Consider the following 25314-nt stretch of genomic DNA (forward strand, 5'->3'; position numbering starts at 1 on the left):
GTAGTCCTCCGCTCAGAATATTGGGCTACCCGCGTAGTCCTCCGCTCAGAATAATGGCCCCCCTGCATAGTCCTCCACCAGGGCTGTGGAGTCGGTAAGCCAAACCTCTGACTTTGACACTGACTCCACGACTCCGACTCCCTCATACATGGCTCATGTTTAAGTGATAAATTTACAGCACAGATTCTTCTCAGCTAAAAGTCTAGACCAGTAGATCAGGAATAGGACAGACATTTATAGGACATTTCATAACTTTCCCAAATTCTTATGAAAAAATATTCCCCACAAACTGCTTTGAACTACTGTACCCCATTTATGATATATTTTAGGAGTTGGAGTCGGTCCATTTTATACCAACTCCGACTCCACCGCCCTGTCCTTCGCTCAGAGTAATGGGCCCCCCCGCATGGTCCTCCGCTCAGAATAATGCCCCCCCCCGCATGGTCCTCCGCTCAGAGTAATGGGCCCCCCCGCATGGTCCTCCGCTCAGAATAATGCCCCCCCCCCCGCATGGTCCTCCGCTCAGAGTAATGGGCCCCCCCCCCCCCCCGCGTAGTCCTCCGCTCAGAGTAATGGGCCCCCCCCCCCCGCGTAGTCCTCCGCTCAGAGTAATGGGCCCCCCCCCTGCGTAGTCCTCCGCTCAGAGTAATGGGCCCCCCCCTGCGTAGTCCTCCGCTCAGAGTAATGGGCCCCCCCCTGCGTAGTCCTCCGCTCAGAATAATGGGCCCCCCCCTGCGTAGTCCTCCGCTCAGAGTAATGGGCCCCCCCCTGCGTAGTCCTCCGCTCAGAGTAATGGGCCCCCCCCTGCGTAGTTCTCCGCTCAGAGTAATGCCCCCCCTCCATATGGTGTCGTGGGCCAAATATAATCACCCTGAGGGCCTTGGAATGCGGGCCAAGAGTTTGACATGTATGCTTTAGAGCAGAGGTCTCAAACACGTGGCCCTTAGGCCGCATGTGGCCCCTGAGGCTGCTTAATGCGGCCTGCAGGCATCAGAGCCCCCATAATGATTGGGGCCTGCTCCCGGGGGCCGCCGAAGTCAGTGATTCTTTTCAGTTGAATGTTCTACAAGTTAGGGACCAGGATGGGCACATTGCTACAAGATGGGGACCAGGATGGGCACATTGCTACGAGATGGGGACCAGGATGGGCACATTGCTACGAGATGGGGACCAGGATGGGCACATTGCTACGAGATGGGGACCAGGATGGGCACATTGCTACAAGATGGGGACCAGGATGGGCACATTGCTACAAGATGGGGACCAGGATGGGCACATTGCTACAAGATGGGGACCAGGATGGGCACATTGCTACAAGATGGGGACCAGGATGGGCACATTGCTACAAGATGGGGGCCAGGATGGGCACATTGCTACAAGATGGGGACCAGGATGGGCACATTGCTACAAGATGGGGACCAGGATGGGCACATTGCTACAAGATGGGGACCAGGATGGGCACATTGCTACAAGATGGGGACCAGGATGGGCACATTGCTACAAGATGGGGACCAGGATGGGCACATTGCTACAAGATGGGGACCAGGATGGGCACATTGCTACAAGATGGGGACCAGGATGGGCACATTGCTACAAGATGGGGACCAGGATGGGCACATTGCTACAAGATGGGGACCAGGATGGGCACATTGCTACAAGAAGTTGGTCAGAATTACTATATGGTGCTAATTGTAAGAAAAAAAACACTGTATATGGCCAATTGGGGGACACAAAAAGGAAATAAAAATAGTAAAAGCTATAAAACTGTACCATAGCCCATAAAATGAATGCTATTTAAAAGAAAATAAAAAAGCTAAAAATGTTCGAACAATGATCCAAAAAAATGTATAGTAAAATCAATATGGTATCATTAAAAATTTCATATCATCATGCAAAGAATGCGGCCCTTCAAATTCACATTTTTTCTGTGTGTGGCCCATATAATTAGCTGAGTTTGAGACCCCTGCTTTAGAGAATATCGCGATCATTTGATCACTTGTCATATGATGGATTCAGTTGTTGCTCCAGTGCTCATCTGCCTTTTGTTTTGTCAGTCATCCACGTGTATTCTTCATACTTGGGTGCTGTACTTTGCCATCTATCTAATGTAACTTTGCACTTTTTCTTATTTGTTTAATCTACGGCATTTTGCCATTTCTGTTCCTCATCTGCTCCAATGTATTTTTCTTATTGTGTCACTCATTGTATTTTGCGTCCCAAACAGGTAGATCAAATTGACTGGGTGGACAATATCTGGCCTAGACACCTGAAAGACCGGCAGACTGAATCCACAAATTCCATTCAGGAGATGCAGTACCCCAAAGTGCAGAAGTGAGTTATGATCAGTTGTTGTATGTAGTGAGTGACATTTGTGCCGTGTACATGATTGACTTTGTTCAAAATGTGTCAAAATCTTAAGAGAATTAATTTTGGGGTAAGGTCAACAAGGTTGTTTGCCCACCCATCATCAGCATCTTTAGCTTGATTGATAGCTCACTGTCTGCGTGATGTCAGGAGCTAAACTAGGAATTCAGACAATGATCTATCAATCAAGCTGAAGAGGCTGGTGTTGGGTGCAGAAACACCCTTGAGAGGCAGTGGCTCCTTAAAAGGAATCTCAGCAGGTTTTTGCTATTTAATCTAAGAGCTACATGACGTAGAGGAAGAAAGTCTGATTCCAGGGATGTGTCATTTATCAGGCTGTGTGCTGTAGTTTCAATACAATCAGTGTTTTATCAGCAGGAGGTTATTACTAGGGGTCTTGGTCTCAAGTGCAGACCAGTCAGGGTAATCTGTGTAACCCCCAACTGCATCACTGATTAGCAGGAAAGACCAGAAGGAAGACTTGTTCTTCTCCTGCCTTTTCTCTCTACACATGCTGATTTATGAATCAAGCTGCAGGGGGAGTCGTGATGCTTGCGTAGTGTAGAGATGAGTGAGAATTCTCCAGGACTAGTCCGAAGATAGAGGCGCAGACCTTAAACTTAAGTTTTGCAGCAAATACAAAAACACATTTATAATAAGGACATCATTACAAATTTCATTAGGAGGCTGATGCAGAGTGCTCTAACACTTTTTTGCAGGTAAATCCTGTTGTCAGGTTCCTTTTTTTTTTAAAGCAGTTGTAATTTCTCTCTAATGCTGGACCTGAACTGCTGTTGGTGTGTATGAATGTATACCACCCTGCATGTAATTGACCCCTGTTGATCTATTACCAGAACATTGAGGCCATGATATACCACAGGCTTGCATTGCTAAGCATATGCACAAAACATTTAAAGCACTACTCCTTAAACAATGAGACCAAACCAATTTGTGCTAAAGAGTTTGCCAAATTCTCTAATAAATAACACACTGTTATGTAATAAATGCACTCTTATTACTAGTATAGTAAAAGCTTCTTTAGACAACCAACCAAAATTGCATTGAAAGATAGGTGGTGGTGGTCTTCCCCCTGCTTAAGCCATTACCTGTCCGGGCCCATCTGAAGTTTGCTAGAGAGCATTTGGATGATCCAGAAGAGTATTGGGAGAATGTCATATGGTCAGATGAAACCAAAGTAGAACTGTTTGGTAGAAACACAACTCATCGTGTTTGGAGGAGAAAGAATGCTGGGTTGCATCCAGAGAACACCATGCCTACTGTGAAGCATGGGGGTGGCAACATCATGTTTTGGGGCTGTTTCTCTGCCAAGGGACTAGGAAGACTGATCCGTGTACATGAAAGAATGAATGGGGCCATGTATTGTGAGATTTTGAGTGCAAACCTCCTTCCATTGGCAAGGGCATTGAAGATGAAACGTGTCTGGGTCTTTCAGCATGACAATGATCCCCAAGCACACCGCCAGGGCAACGAAGGAGTGGCTTTGTAAGAACCATTTCAAGGTTGTGGAGTGGCCTAGCCAGTCTCCAGATGTAAACTCTATAGAAAACCTTTGGAGGGAGTTGAAAGTCCGTGTTGCCCCGCGACAGCCCCAAAACTTCACTGCTCTAGAGGAGATATCCATGGAGGACTGGGCCAACATACCAGCAACAGTGTGTGCCAACCTTGTGAAGACTTACAGAAAACGTTTGACCTTTGTCATTGCCAACAAAGGATATACACTGCTCAAAAAAATAAAAGAAACACTTAAACAACAAAATAGAACGCCAAGTAAATCAAGCTTCTGTGAAATCAAGCTGTCCACTTAGGAAGCAAAATTGATTGACAATCAATTTCACATGCTATTGTGCAAATGGAATAGACAATAGATGAAAATTATTGGCAATTATCAAGACACCCTCAATAAAGGAGTGGTTCTGCAGGTGGGGACCACAGACCACATCTCAGTACCAATGCTTTCTGGCTGATGTTTTGGTCACTTTTGAATGTTGGTTGTGCTTTCACACTCGTGGTAGCATGAGACGGACTCTACAACCCACAGAAGTTGCTCAGGTAGTGCAGCTCATCCAGGATGGCACATCAATGCGAGCTGTGGCAAGAAGGTTTGCTGTGTCTCAGCGTAGTGTCCAGAGGCTGGAGGCGCTACCAGGAGACAGGCCAGTACACCAGGAGATGTGGAGGGGGCCATAGGAGGGCAACAACCCAGCAGCAGGACTGCTACCTCCGCCTTTGTGCAAGGAGGAACAGGAGGAGCACTGCCAGAACCCTGCAAAATGACCTCCAGCAGGCCACAAATGTGCATGTGTCTGCACAAACGGTTAGAAACCGACTCCATGAGGGTGGTATGAGGGCCCGACGTCCACAAATGGGGGTTGTGCTCACAGCCAAACACCGTGCAGGACTCTTGGCATTTGCCACAAAACACCAGGATTGGCAAAGTCGCCACTGGCGCCCTGTGCTCTTCACAGATGAAAGCAGGTTCATACTGAGCACATGTGACAGACGTGACAGAGTCTGGAGACGCTGTGGAGAGCGATCTGCTGCCTGCAACATCCTTCAGCATGACCGGTTTGGCAGTGGGTCAGTAATGGTGTGGGGTGGCATTTCTTTGGAGGGCCGCACAGCCCTCCATGTGCTCGCCAGAGGTAGCCTGACTGCTATTAGGTACCGAGATGAGATCCTCAGACCCCTTGTGAGACCATATGCTAGTGCGGTTGGCCCTGGGTTCCTCCTAATGCAGGACAATGCCAGACCTCATGTGGCTGGAGTGTGTCAGCAGTTCCTGCAAGATGAAGGCATTGAAGCTATGGACTGGCCCGCCCGTTCCCCAGACCTGAATCCGATTGAGCACATCTGGGACATCATGTCTCGCTCCATCCACCAACGTCACGTTGCACCACAGACTGTCCAGGAGTTGGCGGATGCTCTAGTCCAGGTCTGGGAGGAGATCCCAAAGGAGACCATCCGCAACCTCATCAGGAGCATGCCCAGGCGTTGTAGGGAGGCCACACACAATACTGAGCCTCAGAGTTCAATTTCCCATAGCCACACACAGGCCTGATTACTGCCACACCTGTTCTCAAATAAGAAATCACTTAAATAGGACCTGCCTGACAAAGTGAAGTAGATCAAAAGAGCCTCAAAAGCTAGACATCATACTGTAATCCAAAGAAATTCAGGAACAAATTACGGTACATACAAAGTATACACACACATACATGCATACATGCATATATACATATATATGTATATTAATACACAGTGTCACCAAAAATGATTAGCCTCTATAGCATTAATCAACAACACATTAACAGAGCACCCATAATGTCTCCATTAAATGAGGCATAAATTAATTGTTAACATTTTTTATTTTTGTTATGAATAAATATAAAAACATATAAAATAAGCAAAGGTATCAAGGAATGTAGCAATCAGGTAGCGTAGCAGGTAAAAAAAAGTTTTTTTGTTTGTTGTTCTTCCCTTAATTAGATTCAGTTCTAGTGTTTTAATTTGCTGATAAATGTTTTAGAAGAAGCTGCTAAAATAATTTTGAAAGTGCCAGTGCTTTTGTATCATAAAGTATTAATACTCCCTATATTTAATAGCAGCAAGAAAACAAGAAATAAATAATGAAAAAGTGCAATGTGCCTGTATATGTCAGAAAGTGGCTCAATGAAAAATGCAAGTGCCTATGTTTATTGTAGCATTAATTAGTCCTAACGCACTGTATCAGCTACTCCTAGTGCTGCATAAGGGGAAGAAGTTAAATCAAGTTTATCAGTAATCAGACATAGTTTTTACCGCGTCGTCGGGGTGGTGGCTGGGTAGCTGGCTCTAAATCAGCAGTATTTGTTTATTCTAGGTATTGTCTCATGAGTGTAAGAGGCTGTTACACTGATTTCCATGTGGACTTTGGGGGGACATCGGTATGGTATCACATCCTGCGAGGAGGCAAGGTCAGTCTTTTTATGTATTAAAGGGTTTTCCATCTTCCTTGCCTGTGTGTATATGTGTCTCTGTCTGTCTATATACAAGTGTGTGTGTGTGTGTGTGTGTGTGTGTGTGTGTGTGTGTGTATAGATACTTCTACATAAAGATAGATATATGTATGCAAAATTCACTTCTCAACATTGGAATGAGCCATTTTTTAACACAACACCAGGTTATATATATATATATAATATTCTCATTGCTCAGCATAAATGAGTACACCCCCAACATATTTGTCAGTTAACCTTTTAATTTTCTTTCTTAATGAACATCTGGGATGACATACTATAAAATACTCCCATGAAATGCCATTTATTGCATACAAGATTTGTTATTGTACGCACCCAAATAAGGAATTTTCCTAATAAATTAATTCAAAACCATGTCGGAAAAATGGTATACCCCAATGAAAGCCTTGTGAGCAAATCTAAAGTTTAGACTACAAAATTGTAAATAACCCCTTTCCGACATGTGCTGTACATTTACAGCACATGTCGGGTCTCTCCCTTTGATGCGGGCTCATCACCTTTCCGGGGACCTGACAGCTGATCTGATCAACTGTCATGTACCCCTAACAGCCATCGGTGGAATCGCAATCCACCCGCGGCTGTTAACATGTTAAGTGCTGCTGTCAATCTGACATGGCCGCGATGGAAGGACGTCATAAGTCCCACCCTTTGGTGCCTGTGTCACATAACAGCAGGCCGCGGATGGGTTGGCATAACAACCCAGGGGAGACTATTGAAGCAAGTGTAAAGTAAAAAAAATATATATATTTAAAGCAAAATATAAAAGTTTAAATCACCCCCCTTTCACACCATTCAAAATAAAACCATAATAATAATAATAATAAAAAAAATCACATATACACATATTTGGTATCACCGCGTGTAGAATCGCCAGATTTATCACTATAACAAAAGAATTAATCCGATTGGTAAACTGCGTAAAGAAAAAAAAAAAAGTTCAAAGCGCCAGAATTACATTTTTTTTTGTCGCCGCAACATTGCAATAATGGGCGATCAAAACATCGTATCTACCCCAAAATGGTATCAATAAAAACGTCAGCTCGGCTTGCAAGAAATAAGCCCTCACCTGGCCCCAGATCACGAAAAATGGAGATTCTATGGGTCTCGGAAAATAACTTTTTTTTTTTAACAAACTTTGGATTTTGTTTCATCACTTAAATAAAAATGAACCTATACATGTTTAGTATATACAAACTCTTAATCACCTGGGGAATCATAATGGCTGGTCCGATTTAGCATTTAGTGAACATGATAAAAAAAAAAAAAAAAAAAAGAAAAAAAACACAAAAACCACTGTGATTGTACTTTTTTTTTTTTTTGCAATTTCACCGCACTTGGATTTTTCCCCCGTTTTCCAGTACATGATATAGTAAAACCATATTATATAGCCATCAGATCAAATTTTATTCCCATATTGGAATTCATTGTGGTAATTATGCACTAGCACTTTATGTATTCTCTGATCTATAGATATCATATGGGACTATCATAATGGGAGGTATGAATATTAACATATGTTATTTGATTGTGGACTTACAGCCTTAAACACCTGCATTCTTGATTGCTGACATGTATGTTTTTGTATATCCAATAAAATTGTTTTTTGGTGCTATACGTTATTTTTGGACTTGGGCTCCATGATTCTTGTAGGAATTTGATCCTAAATATGTGTAGATGCATTATCTTTTTGTTTTGGCTTGTTATACCCATTGATTTTTTTTACCTAAAATTTTATGTTTAACTTTGTTTAGAGAGGCATTCAAAGTTATTTCACTACAAGGCATATCTGGAGTTCTGAAGTGGTTAGGGAAAAAAGGATTGCTATTGATATTGAAGATCTTGCCTGCGCATAGGTCATCAGTATCAGTTCAGGTCTGCTCTTCGGTACTTAGCAGTGGCTTCTACTTAGTTCATGACGCTGTACCACGCAACTGCTAACATTTGGCTGCCGCTGGCACTGAGAACAGCTAGCAAAACTGTGGGAGTGTCAGGTGTTGGACACCCACCAAACTGATAATGATGACCATACTGAGGTGTATGAGAACTGTCCATATGTCTTGTTGAGCCTCTGACTAAGCGATAGGCAGCAGATAGAACTGAGGTGTATGAGAACTGTCCATATGTCTTCTGTAGCCTCTGACTAAGCGATAGGCAGCAGATAGAACTGAGGTATATGAGAACTGTCCATATGTCTTCTGTAGCCTCTGACTAAGCGATAGGCAGCAGATAGAACTGAGGTGTATGAGAACTGTCCATATGTCTTCTGTAGCCTCTGACTAAGCGATAGGCAGCAGATAGAACTGAGGTGTATGAGAACTGTCCATATGTCTTCTATACCTCTGACTAAGCGATAGGCAGCAGATAGAACTGAGGTGTATGAGAACTGTCCATATGTCTTCTATACCTCTGACTAAGCTATAGGCAGCAGATAGAACTGAGGTGTATGAGAACTGTCCATATGTCTTCTATACCTCTGACTAAGCTATAGGCAGCAGATAGAACTGAGGTATATGAGAACTGTCCATATGTCTTCTGTAGCCTCTGACTAAGCGATAGGCAGCAGATAGAACTGAGGTGTATGAGAACTGTCCATATGTCTTCTATACCTCTGACTAAGCGATAGGCAGCAGATAGAACTGAGGTATATGAGAACTGTCCATATGTCTTCTGTAGCCTCTGACTAAGCGATAGGCAGCAGATAGAACTGAGGTGTATGAGAACTGTCCATATGTCTTCTGTAGCCTCTGACTAAGCGATAGGCAGCAGATAGAACTGAGGTGTATGAGAACTGTCCATATGTCTTCTGTAGCCTCTGACTAAGCTATAGGCAGCAGATAGAACTGAGGTGTATGAGAACTGTCCATATGTCTTCTATAGCCTCTGACTAAGCTATAGGCAGCAGATAGAACTGAGGTGTATGAGAACTGTCCATATGTCTTCTATACCTCTGACTAAGCGATAGGCAGCAAATAGAACTGAGGTGTATGAGAACTGTCCATATGTCTTGTTGAGCCTCTGACTAAGCTATAGGTAGATACACCTCAGTTATATGGGAACTATCTATATGTAAATTGATGATTACCAGTGTGTGAACACTTTCTATGGGTTGTCTTTTGTAGGTCTTCTGGCTGATACCACCTACAGATCAGAATTTGGAAATGTATGAGAATTGGCTGCTTTCTGGGAAACAAGGAGACATCTTCCTAGGGGACAGAGTGACAGACTGCCAGCGAGTTGAACTAAAGCAAGGCTACACATTTGTTATCCCTTCAGGTACTGTCAGTAGATAGAAGGTGCTCCATGTGCTTTCTCATACTTGGATAAATGCCTTGTATTAGATACTGTATACATGTATAATAAGTAAGAAATTGATTAGAAGTTAACCATTTCAGGTCTATGGAGCGGCTCAGGAGTAGATCTCTCTTTAGGCTATGTGCCCACTATGCAGAAATACTCCGGATTTTTCCTGAGCGTTTCTGCATCTCCCTGGCAGAAAAAACACATGCGGATTGTACATGCGGATTGTACATGCGGATTGTACATGCGGATTGTACATGCGGATTGTACATGCGGATTGTACATGCGGATTGTACATGCGGATTGTACATGCGGATTGTACATGCGGATTGTACATGCGGATTGTACATGCGGATTTTACATGCGTTTTTCTGCCAGGTAGAAGCGTTTGTGAAGCTTTTTAACATGCGATTTCGCATGCGAGTTGTCAAGCGCTTGTAGCATCACTTGGAAAGTGCTTGACAACTTGGTCACACTATATAAATCCATGCAACTGGCATGGATTTCTATTGTGTGACCAAGTTACGATACTGCAAATGCAGCATCAATAGTTTAAAAAAAATAAATAAATAAAAAAAATAAAAATGGTGAAAATAAAAAAAGAAACATTATACTCACCTGCTGATGGCCCCCAGTCTCCTGTACGGTGTGTCCGGTGTCTTCGGTGGCTCGTGGTGGTGTAAAAGGACCTTCCATGACTAAATGACGTAGACTCCAGAGAAGGAGACCGGGGGCCATCAGAAGGTGAGTATATGTTTATTTTTTATTTTAATTCTTTTTTAAGTACAGGTTCTATGGTACCCAGGTCTGGAGTAGAGTCTCCTCTTCTCCAGACCCCGGTACCATCCGCACATTGAATCACTTAATATCCGCATGTGCACATGTACTCATGCGGATATTAAGCGTTCCAATGCAAGTCAATGGCGGCTCAAACGCTGTGATTCCGCAAAATTAATGGACATGCTGCAGATTTTCCCACAATGATAATGCGCAGCGGAAATTTCCGCAGCATGTGCACAGCACATGCGGATTATCATTGGGCAACATTGCAGGCCTTCTGCCAAGTGTTTTTTAAGCGTTTCCGTGGCAGATTTGCCTCTGCAGAAACACTTAAAAAAACGCATCGTGGGTACACATCCTTATACTAGGCAGGTGCCAGCTGTGCCTCTAACAGCTATGATTGGAGCTAGTTCTGACAGCTGCTGCTTAAAGAGGACCGATCACCTTCACACATATTCGCATATATAAAAGTAAGGAGACTGCATGTATAAATAATATCTGTGAATAGAAGATTATTTTGAGAGAATCACAGTTTATGGGAGCGGCCATGTTGGGATTGGCAGCTCAGCGTGCTGTGTTCTAATGAGACACGCCTGCAGATTACAGGCTGGTTGGTAGGCAGCGTCTGAGGCCACAGAGTAAAGCGCTGCATGTATTACCCAGATCAGCTCACTCTAATAACCTGTAACCAGTTTACATGAGTGGTCATTTACAAAAACTCACATTTATATAACCCTCTCGCTAACACTGACCAAGATATATATATATATATATATATATAATATACACACACTGCTCAAAAAAAAAAGAAAAGGGAATGCTCAAGTAACACATCCTAGATTTTTTTGAGGTGTGTGTGTGTATATATACACACACAGGTGTGTGGCGAGCATTTTTATTGGTATATGGTTCCCTATCCTAGTCCATACTCCCTCATCCTGGTCCCTAATCCTATTAGGTGCTCCGCCATCCTGCGCCCCCATCCTGGTATGTTTCACCCTCATCCTGTATTGTCAGCTCTCCCATCCTGTTTTGTTTGGTCCCCCCATCCTGTTTTGTTTGGTCCCCCCATCCTGTTTTGTTTGGTCCCCCCATCCTGTTTTGTTTGGTCCCCCCATCCTGTTTTGTTTGGTCCCCCCATCCTGTTTTGTTTGGTCCCCCCATCCTGTTTTGTTTGGTCCCCCCATCCTGTTTTGTTTGGTCCCCCATCCTGTATTGTCAGCTCTCCCATCCTGTATTGTTTGGTCCCCCCATCCTGTTTTGTTTGGTCCCCCCATCCTGTTTTGTTTGGTCCCCCCATCCTGTTTTGTTTGGTCCCCCATCCTGTTTTGTTTGGTCCCCCATCCTGTATTGTCAGCTCTCCCATCCTGTATTGTTTGGTCCCCCATCCTGTATTGTCAGCTCTCCCATCCTGTATTGTTTGGTCCCCCATCCTGTATTGTCAGCTCTCCCATCCTGTATTGTTTGGTCCCCCATCCTGTATTGTCAGCTCTCCCATCCTGTTTTGTTTGGTCCCCCATCCTGTATTGTCAGCTCTCCCATCCTGTTTTGTTTGGTCCCCCATCCTGTATTGTCAGCTCTCCCATCCTGTATTGTTTGGTCCCCCATCCTGTTTTGTTTGGTCCCCCATCCTCCATCAATTAAATAAAAAAATAAACAAAACACTCCTAATCACCTTTCCATCGCTCCCCTGCAGCACGTCGCCTAGGTTATTTTACTAAAATGGCGCCGGAATCAGTGCCTGTATAGCGCGCTATCCGGCGCCATTTTAGTGAAGACACCCTGCAAATGTGTCTTCACTAAAACGGCGCTGGATAGCGCACAATGCGCATGCGCCGATTCAGACGCCACACTCCTCCCCCGGCCCGAACAGAGGCGCTGCGTCAACACTCCTCCCGTTCAGTTATGTACCTATGGCACCAGAGATCGCGGTATGCATTCAGTGCCTATGCATACCGCGATCTCCGGCTCCATATACGCCTCTTACCTGTCACCTGTAACGGCTGATGTGTTCTTCTGTTTGGGGCCAGACTGCACAGGTGCATCTCGCTCGCACAGTCTATAGAGGCTTCGGACAGACGAACACATCTCCCGTTGTTTGTGTATATGTACAGTACAGACCAAAAGTTTGGACACACCTTCTCATTTAAAGATTTTTCTGTATTTTCATGACTGTGAAAATTGTACATTCACACTGAAGGCATCAAAACTATGAATTAACACATGTGGAATTATATACTTAACAAAAAAGTGTGAAACAACAGAAAATATGTCTTATATTCTAGGTTCTTCAAAGTAGCCACCTTTTGCTTTGATGACTGCTTTGCACACTCTTGGCATTCTCTTGATGAGCTTCAAGAGGTAGTCACTGGAAATGGTCTTCCAACAATCTTGAAGGAGTTCCCAGAGATGTTTAGCACTTGTTGGCCCATTTGCCTTCACTCTGCGGTCCAGCTCACCCCAAACCATCTCGATTGGGTTAAGGTCTGGTGACTATGGAGGCCAAGTCATCTGGCGTAGCACCCCATCACTCTCCTTCTTGGTCAAATAGCCCTTACATATCCTGGAGGTGTGTTTGGGGTCATTGTCCTGTTGAAAAATAAATAATGGTGCAACTTAACGCAAGCCGGATGGAATAGCATGCCGCTGCAAGATGCTGTGGTAGCCATGCTGGTTCAGTATACCTTCAATTTTGAATAAATCCCCAACAGTGTCACCAGCAAAGCCCCACCACACCATCACACCTCCTCCTCCATGCTTCACGGTGGGAACCAGGCATGTAGAGTTCACCTTTTCTGCGTCGCACAAAGACACGGTGGTTGGAACCAAAGATCTCAAATTTGGACTCATCAGACCAAAGCACAGATTTCCACTGGTCTAATGTCCATTCCTTGTGTTCTTTAGCCCAAACAAGTCTCTTCTGCTTGTTGCCTGTCCTTAGCAGTGGTTTCCTAGCAGCTATTTTACCATAAAGGCCTGCTGCACAAAGTCTCCTCTTAACAGTTGTTGTAGAGATGTGTCTGCTGCTAGAACTCTGTGTGGCATTGACCTGGTCTCTAATCTGAGCTACTGTTAACCTGCGATTTCTGAGGCTGGTGACTCGGATAAACTTATCCTCAGAAGCAGAGGTGACTCTTGGTCTTCCTTTCCTGGGGCGGTCCTCATGTGAGCCAGTTTCTTTGTAGCGCTTGATGGCTTTTGCAACTGCACTTGGGGACACTTTCAAAGTTTTCCCAATTTTTCAGACTGACTGACCTTCATTTCTTAAAGTAATGATGGCCACTCGTTTTTCTTTACTTAGCTGCTTTTTTCTTTTGCATAATACAAATTCTAACAGTCTATTCAGTAGGACTATCAGCTGTGTATCCACCAGACTTCTGCACAACACAACTGATGGTCCCAACCCCATTTATAAGGCAAGTAATCCCACTTATTAAACCTGACAGGGCACACCTGTGAAGTGAAAACCATTTCCGGTGGCTACCTCTTGAAGCTCATCAAGAGAATGTCAAGAGTGTGCAAAGCAGTCATCAAAGCAAAAGGTGGCTACTTTGAAGAACCTAGAATATAAGACATATTTTCAGTTGTTTCACACTTTTTTGTTAAGTACATAATTCCACATGTGTTAATTCATAGTTTTGATGCCTTCAGTGTGAATGTACAATTTTCATAGTCATGAAAATACAGAAAAATCTTTAAATGAGAAGGTGTGTCCAAACTTTTGGTCTGTACTGTATGCGTGTATATATCATGTGTGTATATACATACTGCATATATCAAGTACATACCTGCATTTTATAGATTATTTTGGATTACTGCTGTTTTGCTATTTTTCTGTTTTTATTCTTTTACATATACTGAACACTGAGCAGTTGTTTGTAGGGATAGATATATATTAATATCCCTATAATTTATTGTGGTGTTTAGTATTGTCTGCATTGCTCAGCATATAAAGTATAGGTACAATCACAGTGCCGATCAGGACACACTGACTGCTCAGCGCTGGGCTTGAAGAGGGATTTGGTTGGTCTGCGCCTTGTCTTGCACTGTTAATACTTTATATGCTAATACTATTTATGCTGAGCGCTACTGACAAGAACAAATTGTGTCTACTGCATGGATTAAGCTGAACCAATCCATGGGGCTAGAGACTGACTAAGGCCGGGGTCACACGAGTGTATGACTGCCGAGTGCTAAGCAATAAAACATCACATCGCACTCGGCCCAGTGTTATTCTGTGGGGCAGTGCTCAACTGTTCTCTCATGCCAAATCAGCATGAGAAAATAATCGCAATCATAGCATGCTGTGGTTGGCATAGGACTGCACTCCGATGTCATCCCAGTGCAGACCGATATACGCTGAGACAGGCCATAGAGGAGATGGAGAAATTACTACTTGTGCTGCGATTCTTTCTTGTGGGAGGATGAGAGCACAGTGCACTTACACTCGACGCCCACTTGCAGCAGAGCTGGAGCCGAGTGTTATTAACATATCGCATCCGATGCTTTCGCATGAGATTCCAGCCTTATGCATTGACTTCTGCAATACCGATGAGCACTTAGTACTAGACTGATAGAGGGAATCAGTCTACCCGCCCAGCGCTGATTAGTATACCAAGGGCTGAGCATTTCTCTGCTTATGCTATGGCTCTGGGAACAAGAGGAGCAAAAAACGAAAATGCAAAAATGGAAAATCCCAAGCTTGCGAAGGGGTTAATAAATACCACATACATACATACATACATACATACATACATACATACATACATACATACATACATACATACATACATACATACATACATACATACAGTGGGTACAAAGTATTCAGACCCCTTTAAATTTTTCACTCTTTGTTTCATTGCAAATTCTAAAAAGTTCATTTTTTTCTCATTAAAGTACACTCTGCACCCCATCTTCACTGAAAAAAAACAGAAATGTAGAAATTTTTGCAAATTTATTAAAAAAGAAAAACTGAAATATCACATTGTCATAAGTATTCAGACCCTTTGCTCAGACACTCATATTTAAGTCACATGCTGTTCATTTCCTTGTGATCCTCCTTGAGATGGTTCTACTCCTTCATTGGAGTCCAGCTGCCCAGCCAGAGCCCTGACCTAAACCCAATTGAGCATCTCTGGAGAGACCTGAAAATGGCTGTCCACCAACATTCACCATCCAACCTGATGGAACTTGAGAGGATCTGCAAGGAAGAATGGCAGAGGATCCCCAAATCCAGGTGTGAAAAACTTGTTGCATCATTCCCAAGAAGACTCATGGCTGTACTAGCTCAAAAGGGTGCTTCTACGCAATACTGAGCAAAGGGTCTGAATACTTATGACCATGTGATATTTTAGTTTTTCTTTTTTAATAAATTTGCTAAAATTTCTACATTTGTTTTTTTCAGTCAAGATGGCGTGCAGAGTGTACTTTAATGAGAAAAAAAATGAACTTTTTAGAATTTACCAAATGGCTGCAATGAAACAATGAGTGAAAAATGTAAAGGGGTCTGAATACTTTCTGTACCCACTGTATAGATATGTCTGTGTATATATATTTGTGTCTTATATACAGTTGAAACCAGGAGTTTACATACACTATATAAAGAGACACATCTGCATGTTTTTCTCAATATCTGACAGAAAATCAGAATAAACCTTTCCCGTTTTAGGTCAATTAGGATTACCATAATATTTAATATTTGCCAAATGCCAGAGTAATGAGAGAGAGAGAGAGAATGTTTTAAGGCATTTTTATTACTTACTGCAAAGTCAAAAGTTTACCTACATTTCATTAGTATTTGGTGCCATTGCCCTTAAACTGAATGACTTGGGTCAGACGTTCGGGATATCCTTCCACAAGCTTCTCGCAATAGTTGGCCGGAATTTGGGCCCATTCCTCCTGCCAAAACTGGTGTAACTGATCCAGGTTTGTAGGTCTCCTTGCCCGCGCCTGCCTTTTCAGCTTTGCCCATAAATTTTCAATAGGATTGAGATCAGGGCTTTGTGATGGCCACTCCAAAACATTGACTTTGTTATCCTTAAGCCACTTTGTTACCATTTTGGCAGTATACTTCGGGTCGTTGTTCTTTTGGAAGATCCAAGCTTTAACTTTCTGCCTGATGTCTTGAGATGTTGCTTCAGTATTGCCACATCTTTTCTCATGATGCCATCTATTTTGTGAAGTGCACCAGTCCCTCCTGCAGCAAAACAACCCCACAACTTGTTGCTGCCACCCTCGTGTTTCACAGTTGAGATGGTGGTCTTAGGCTTCTAAGCTTCTCCCTTTTTCCTCCAAACATAATGTTGGTTACTATGCCCAAAAAGTTCAGTTTTAGTTTCATCAGATCACAGGACATGTCTCTTTGTTCCTGTGTGCATTTGCAAATATCAATCTGGCTTTTTAATGTTGCTTTTGGAGTAATGGCTTCTTCCTGGCAGAGTGGCCTTTCAGCCCATGTTGATTCTGTACTCATTTCACTGTGGATATTGACACAATCATTACCAGCTTCCGCCATCATCTTTACAAGGTCTTTTGCTTTTGTCCTTGTGTTGATATGCACATGTCGGGCCAAAGCACGTTCATCTCTGGGACACAGAACCCGTCTCCTTACTGAGTGGTATGATAGCTGGACATTCCCATCTTGTTTGTACTTGTGTATAATTGTTTGTACAGATGAACCAGGCACCTTACGGTATCTTGAAATTGTACCCAAGGATGAACCAGACTTGTGCAAGTCCACAATTCTCTTCCTGTTATCTTGGCTGGTTTCTTTAGACTTTCCCATGATGGTACACAAATAAGCAGTGTGTTTCAGGTGTTCATTTAAATACATCCACAGGTGTGTCTCTAATTAACTCAGATGTTGCCAAAAAACAGAAGCTTCCAAACACATGACATCATCATATGGGCAGTCCAGAATTGTTTAAAGGCATAGTAATCTTAGTGTATGTAAACTTTTGTCTTCGCAGTAAGTAATAAAAATGCCTGAAAGCATTCTCTCTCTCTCTCTCATTATTCTGGCATTTGGCAAATATTAAAATTTATGGTAATCCTAATTGACCTAAAACGGTAAAGGTTTATTCTGATTTCATGTCAGATATTGATAAAAACATGTATATGTCTTTTTATATAGTATTCTGTCTCCATGGCTGTGCTGCAAGTATAGGGCGTTGTGAGGCACTGTTTCCAGACTGCCTCTTCACCTTACAAGGGCGATGTCCACAGATATTTTAACTCTGCTGCAGGAAGGCACATTGTGAAGATTCAGAAGAAGCTTTATTTTTCTGTCACCCATGACGGCACAACAAGAGAGGGGATCCGCCCTTCAAGGACAGGAAACCTTCAAGATAAAAAGGGCAGCGCCTCTCTCCGCATCAGTGGTTTCCTGTCCTTGATGGGGGACCTTCCTTCTCGTCGGCATGGTCGGGCACAGTCTCGACTGTGGCCGGTCCCGTGGGTCCTGGAAGCGCCGCGGGGGGCGCCGACATGTGGTCTCCCCGCGTGCGGGCGGGGGGGTGCGGTACCTACACGGTATGGTAGCCGGCAAAACCGCGTCCCGGATGTGACGTCACATGGCGCGACCGGAAGTGACGAATCCGGGAGGCGCGCCGGGACCTCTGACCCCCGGATGTAATTTTCGGGGGAGGTACCGGTAGCTGCGGGGATCACCGGCCAGGCCGTGGCGCAGTGCAGCGTTATGGCCTCACAGCACCCCTCCCCACCGCATCAGCAGCAAGAGCAGCAGTCCATGCTGCAGCTGCAGCAGCCCGAGGAGATTGAGCAGCCTCGGCGCCGGAGGCGCACCCAGGAGCAGCGTCCAATGCAGAGCAGGAGCAGCGGGCATTCTGGGACACGCAGCACCAAGGATTCAAGGTCCAGCCGGCATAGCTCCTGCAGGATCGATGATTCCGCGGTCTCCCGAGGAGAAGTATCGGATACCGTTCTGCCTCCCGTTCCGAATGTCCCAAAAATGTACGGAGAAGTCCAAGTACAGAGTTTGTGCCCTGTGTGAACGGGGTGTGACTAAAGACTGGCCCAAAAAATTATGCCAGCCATGTATTGAGGAAACCATTTCGGAGGGAATCCCGGATTTTTCTTCAAATCTAAGAACTCTTATTAGGTCTGAGGTAGAGAGATCGTTAAAATCGTTCTCCCAAGCATCCCAGGCCCATAGAGCAAAAACCCCACCCACCCTTTCAGGCTCTGAATCCGACGAAGGAATATTGGATGACTCCACTGACACTTCCTCTTCGGATAGCGAGGCAGGCACAGGTCATTGTTTTCCCCTGGAAAGTGTGGATAGCTTAGTGAAAGCAGTCAGGTCCACAATGGGGTTAATTGACCAGAAAGCAAAGAAATCAGTCCAGGATATTATGTTTGGCACCTTGGATCGGAAAAAACATAGTTTTCCCTATTAATGATAAAGTGCAGGGACTTATCAAGAAGGAGTGGGATAGGCCGGAAAAAAAGGGTCCCCTTCCATCCTCCTTCAAAAGGAAATATCCCTTTAATGAGGAAGATACCGCTTCCTGGAATAAAGCCCCGAAGCTGGATGTTGCAGTGTCCAAAGCTTCTAAAAGATCTTCTCTCCCCTTTGAAGACACAGGGATGCTGAAGGACCCGCTGGACCGGAACGTAGATACCTTCCTTAAGGGTACTTGGGAGTCATCAGCGGAGGCATTGAAACCAGCCATAGCAGCAACCTATACGGCAAGATCCCTTATGGTTTGGTTAGAATGGTTAGAAGACCAGGTTAAAAACGAGTCACAGGACTCTATTCTGGCCTCTCTACCTGTATTGAAAGGAGCTGTGGCTTTCCTATCGGACGCCTCTGCAGATTCCACCAGATTAGCGGCAAGATCTGCGGCCCTGTCTAATGCCGGCCGTAGAGCAGTCTGGCTAAAATGTTGCCCGGGGGATATACAAACGAAGGGGAAGCAATGTTCTCTTCCGTGTGAAGGAGATTTTCTATTTGGTGCCTCTCTTGACACAATTCTGGAGAAAGCAGGTGACAGAAAAGGATTCCCTAAACCTTCCTTCTCAACTTTTAAGCAGTCCTTTTGGAGGAAGAAATTTGGCCGCATTAGGACGTCCACGGAACAATCTAGATGAGAGGATCGTTCCAGGAAAGGGTTTTTGTTCGGCGGGCCCTCCCAGGATAGTCGCAAGCCGCCAAAATGACACTCTATCCCAGGTGGGAGGGAGGCTCTCTCTCTTCCTTGCAGCCTGGGAAAGGATCTCTTCCAGCAGGTGGATCCTCAATTTAGTGAAATCAGGTTTTAAACTGGAGTTTTTGAGGAACCCACCAGAGAAATTTATTCCGAATGCCTTAAGATCCTCTCTACCAGAACAGCGGGCATTGGAGGAAGAGATTTCAGGTCTTCTGCAAAAGAACGTCTTGCTGGAGGTGTCACCACAAAAGGAAAAAAGAGTATTTTATTCCCCCTTATTCCTTATAAAGAAGCCGGACAATTCATACAGAGTCATCCTCAACTTGAAGGGCCTAAACGCATTCCTGAACATTCCATCATTCAAGATGGAAACAATAAAATCAACGATAAGCCTTCTATTCCCCGGGTGCTACATGGCAGTGTTGGACCTAAAGGTTGCGTATTACCATGTCCCAATCCATCACAACTTTCAAAAATACCTCAGAGTAGCCGTAACTATGCAGGGAGTCGTCAAGCACTTCCAGTACAGAGCTCTTCCCTTCTGCCTAGCAGTGGCGCCCCACATATTCACAAAACTTATAGCGGAGGTTACGGCTCATTTCAGGGAGGAAAACAGATTGATCATTCCGTACCTGGACGATTTCCTAATAGTGGGCACAACTTACGAGCACTGCCTCGCCCAGGTGGATCAGGTGTGCACCATCTTAATGAACTTAGGATGGTGTTTAAACCTAGAAAAATAAAAGTTGATCCCTCATACGACTCAGATTTTTTTTAGGCCTTACTTTGGATTCGGTTAGACAGGAATGTCGTCTGCCCGAGGAGAAAAGAGAGAAAATAAAAAATCTAGTTTCGACAGCCATAACAGACCCAGTAATGACTCTCAGGGGGGCCATGTCTCTGTTGGGATCCCTCACCTCCTGCATCCCAGCAGTATGCTGGGCCCAGTTTCATTCAAGAGCGTTCCAATGGGACGTCCTAAAGAACGAAATCATCCTCGGGGGGCATCTGGAGGGCACATTAACACTCCCTCAAAATGTAATTCAGTCTCTGTATTGGTGGTTAGAGACAAACACGTTCCGGACAGGCGTCCCCTGGGTTCCCCAATTTACGAGAGTGATTACTACGGACGCCAGCCCCAGGGGGTGGGGGATGCACTTGGACAACCACCCGATACAAGGGACTTGGTCAGAGGAGGAGAGTCTGGAGTCTTCCAACATGTGGGAACTACGGGCGGTAGAAAAGGCACTAATCCGCTTCTTACCCCTTCTACGAGGTCATCACGTAAAAATTCTGTCCGACATCCAGGTCACGGTGGCATATGTGAACCACCAGGGGGAAACTCGCTCAAAATCACTAATGCAGGTTGCAGGGAGGATATTTTCTCTAGTGGAAGGAAAAGTTCTCTCTTTAAAGGCCCTTCATATCTGAGGAGAGGACAACACGAAGGCGGACTTTCTAAGTCGCAGGCCATTATTGCAGGGAGAATGGACTCTAAATCACTCAGTCTTCCGCCACCTAGTGGCCATGTGGGGGTCTCCAGAGGTCGACCTGTTTGCAGCCCGTCAGAACAGCAAGCTAAAAAAGTTATGCTCACTGAATCCCATGGAAAACCATTTACTAGTAGACGCCTTGCAGTGCAGATGGGATTTCAGTCTGGCCTATGCCTTTCCCCCAACATGCCTGATTCCAGCAGTGTTGAGGAAGATCCGGGAGGATCAGGCTCGAGTGGTCCTCATAGCCCCCTTCCCTTCTGGCCCAAGAGACCATGGTTCTTTTGGCTAAGGAGCATGTCAGTCACGAATCCCTGGATTCTTCCAGAGATTCCCGACCTTCTTGCTCAAGGCCCTATATTCCATCATCAGGTGAAAGGATTGCACTTAGCGGCCTGGAACTTGAGAGGTCATTGCTAGAGGGTCGGGGTTTCTCATCGAATCTAGTTACTACTCTTCTAGGGAGTAGAAAACCAATCACTACTAAAATTTACAGTAGAGTCTGGAAGAAGTTCTTGTCATCTCAGGGATTCTCCCTGGGGGGGGGGGGGAGGTTCCCATAACGGCCATTTTGGAATTTCTCCAAAGAGGGCTGGAAAAAGGTCTAGCGGTTAGCACCTTTAAAGGTCCAAATCTCGGCCTTAGGGGCCTTGTATAATTATAATCTGGCCTGTAACAAATGGATTTCCAGGTTCATGAGGGCATGCAGTAGAGCCAATCCAACCCCTACAATAAGGGTCCCTTCTTGGGATTTAAACTTGGTGCTAAACACGTTAACAGGTTCTCCCTTTGAGCCCCTTAGCTCAGGGTCCATTAAAATACTCACCCTAAAACCAATACTTCTGATGGCCTTAACATCACCACGAAGGGTTAGTGAGTTACAGGCTTTATCTGCAGATCCACCTTTTACCTTAGTGCTAGATGATAGAGTAGTTTTGAGACCAGATCCTGCTTTTCTACCTAAGATTGTTTCTAAGTTTCATATGTCTCAGGAGATAGCCCTACCATCCTTCTGTCCTGAGCCAAAAAATAGCAAGGAGGAAAGATTTCATACCTTGGATGTCAGGAGATGCCTTATACATTATTTAGCATCCACAAGCTCATGGAGGAAGGATAGGGCTCTATTTGTCTCCTTCCAGGGCTCCCGGAAGGGATCAAAGGTCTCAAAAGGCACTCTGTCAAGGTGGATCCGGGAAGCCATCACGATGGCCTATACGGGATCGGGCGGAGATCCTCCTAGCAATCTGAAGGCCCACTCTACACGGGGCATGGCTGCTTCCTGGGCAGAAAGAGCGGACGTGCCCATTGAGCAAATATGTAAGGCAGCCACATGGTCATCTCCGTCCACTTTCTATAATCACTATAGACTTGACCTTTCTGCCTCCTCTGATCTCACATTTGGGAGAAGGGTTCTGCAGGCTGTGGTCCCTCCCTTACATACTTAGTTCTTTGTAATTCTCTCGTTGTGCCGTCATGGGTGACAGAAAAACACGTATATTACTTACCGGTAATGTGTTTTTTCGGAACCCATGACGGCACCTTAACATTCCCTCCCTATCACTATGGTGTTCACCTTCCGGTTGGTGGGTGTTGAGTATTCACATGGGTGAAATTCGTTTATGGTTAATAAAATTATGTGCTCTAACCGGAGAGTCCTCTCATGCTCTGTAATCCACTGATGCGGGAGAGAGGCGCCGCCCTTTTTATCTTGAAGGTTTCCTGTCCTTGAAGGGCGGATCCCCTCTCTCGTTGTGCCGTCATGGGTTACGAAAAAACACATTACCGGTAAGTAATATACGTGTTTTTCTTGCAGAAATCTTGTTGTAGTGCATTATGCAGCAGGTAAAAAGACTTTTTCTCAGTCAGGCTGAGAGCACACGGGCTTCTATGGTGGTTAAGATGGAGAATGAGCAGAAATATGAAGAAGGTGGTAGGGGTTAGTTACATCACAGCCACATCAGAGGGGGACAGGGAGAGAGAAAGGACAATCTACTCAGAAAAGCAAACATTACTGCAATGCAATGAAACAGCAATATATAGCAACTGTAAGAAGTCCGATATAGTCTGTGATATTCCCAATCATGGGACGTAACATATAGTGTATGTAAACTTCTGGTTTCAACTGTAGATATATATATATATATATATATATATATATATATATATATATATATATATATATATATATATATATATATATATATATATATATATATATATATATATATATATATTAATAAATGCAGATGTAATCAATAAATATATACATGTCTTTGTGTACAGTGTATACAATTCTAAAAGTGCACATCTATTTAGTGCAGCACAGCAGGGCATTCACAGCAGAGGTGATAGCTTCTGTATTGTTCTGCTCTACTCATTGACATCTAACTTGCAGGAGCTGCAGCCTCCCCCTCCATAGAAGTCCTGCTCCTAGATATCACATACTGCACCCATACAGCACATCCTCCTGCATTTACTACCTGCTCCCTGTACAATGTATCTTTTCAGTGGAGCATCAGCACACAAAGTGTATGTTCACACGATCAGTGTTCACTGCGGATTGGATGCGTGCAATCTGCAGTGGCCAGATGTTACAGCATAGTGGATGGGATTTATACAAATCCCATGCCCACTATGCGTCTGCGGCTCACCCGTCGAAACAGACATACGTCGCATTTTTCCAGATCGCAGCATATCTATTTCTCCTGCGGGTCCGCATGGGGGCGTTCTCCATAGACCTAATCTCTATGGGGAAAGCCCTCCTGTGAGAAAAAAAAAAAAAAGAGGTCGGCTCTCATTTGCATAATGAGTGGAAGCCGAAGGCGGCTTCTCCGCAGCCGGTTCGGGATGGTCTGCACATACCCAAACACATTGCGTGGAGCATAGCTGTGCAGAAGCCGTCACCTCTACTGTCAGCACATCTATCTTCAGGAACGGACTGGGTCTGAAATGCCCTGGCATTTGAAAACACAAATGCCCAAGCAGTCCTTGTCCCTGAGCCCAAGATGGGGATATATTACCCTGCCCGGAGGAAATCAAGATTGTCCACCCAACAGCCCCTTCTATAGTATGATGGTCCCCCACAGCACCACAAAAATAAAAACCTCATACTCGCCTAACCCAGACTCCTCGTCCTCCTCAGCGTCTGTCTTTTCTTCTGTCTATTCTCGCAGTGGACGCTGGTGGTGCAATGTGGCATCATTGCACAGCAGACATCCCCCACTTGCCACTGGCCTCCGGCAGGCCACAGACAACCCGCGACCTGCCTGGATAAAGGATGGAGGCCGCGGCTTTGTGCACCATCATAACTTTTGGTATCGGCATCTTGTGGATGGCAATACTGTTAACAGCATAGCAGACAATGCAGCCCACGACCAGAGAGGCTCTTCTGGCAATTGCTAGATGGCCAGTCCGGCCCTGTCTATCTTGCTCCTCTGTTGACAGAGCAGGACAGGGTGATGAGATTCAGTCTCAGCCTGTGCTGGGGAGAGAGAGCAGCTCTAACAGTACATGGCTCACTTTCCTTGGTGCTAGGCATTATGGGAGAGTGAGGTCAGCAGTGCAGGGCAGTGTGGGGATTTCCCTGGAGACTGCTCATCTGAATGAGAGGCTTGTGCTATCAAGAGCGGGTTTTCTCAGGTTTTGTATGTGCTTTACTCAGGAGTTTTTTTTTGTGAAATCATTAATAATATTACATCAGCTTTTAAAATAAATAATAATAATGTTATTGATAGGTTCGCTTTAACCATTTAGAGGCCTATGTCAATCACTGACTGTTAAATGGTTCAGATGGCTCCTGGATGCTGATGACAACCATTGGGCTTACTCAAGGCTAGGTCACTATCATCTTGGTACACCTATGAAGCCTTGCATGTGACTGGGTTTCATAGGTAACTAGTAATTTCCTTATTTATTGCAGTACTGCGATTTATAATTAATGTGACCAAAGGTTTAAAGGGATTGTCCCAAGAACAAAGTTCATTTTAATCAATAGATCTTTGAATAATAATAACTTCCACAATTGGATGTGTTTAAATAAAAAGTCCCTGTGCTGAGATAATCTTATAAATGCTCCCCTGCTGTGTACTGTGTAATGGCCGTGTCTGACCGTACAGGAACATGGTCTGATCATACCACAGCTCCTGGGCAGGGGAGGAAGCAAAAGAGTAT

At 44.5% G+C, this 25314-nt stretch overlaps 1 protein-coding gene across 3 annotated transcripts in view; it reads left to right on the plus strand.

Moving 5' to 3' along the window:
• KDM2A (lysine demethylase 2A) overlaps positions 1-25314 on the plus strand; it is a 188078-nt gene that overhangs the window by 49428 nt on the left and 113336 nt on the right. For all 3 annotated transcript variants that reach the window (XM_073686145.1, XM_073686144.1, XM_073686146.1), the window contains exons 7-9: positions 2225-2331; positions 6245-6338; positions 9521-9674. In XM_073686145.1, the coding sequence (XP_073542246.1) occupies positions 2225-2331; positions 6245-6338; positions 9521-9674 (355 nt within the window). The remainder of the gene's footprint in view (positions 1-2224; positions 2332-6244; positions 6339-9520; positions 9675-25314) is intronic.

The sequence above is a fragment of the Phyllobates terribilis genome, unplaced genomic scaffold (assembly GCF_046119375.1).
Source record: "Phyllobates terribilis strain yellow unplaced genomic scaffold, ASM4611937v1 Scaffold_5__5_contigs__length_657084704, whole genome shotgun sequence".
NCBI classification, from domain to species: Eukaryota; Metazoa; Chordata; class Amphibia; order Anura; family Dendrobatidae; genus Phyllobates; species Phyllobates terribilis.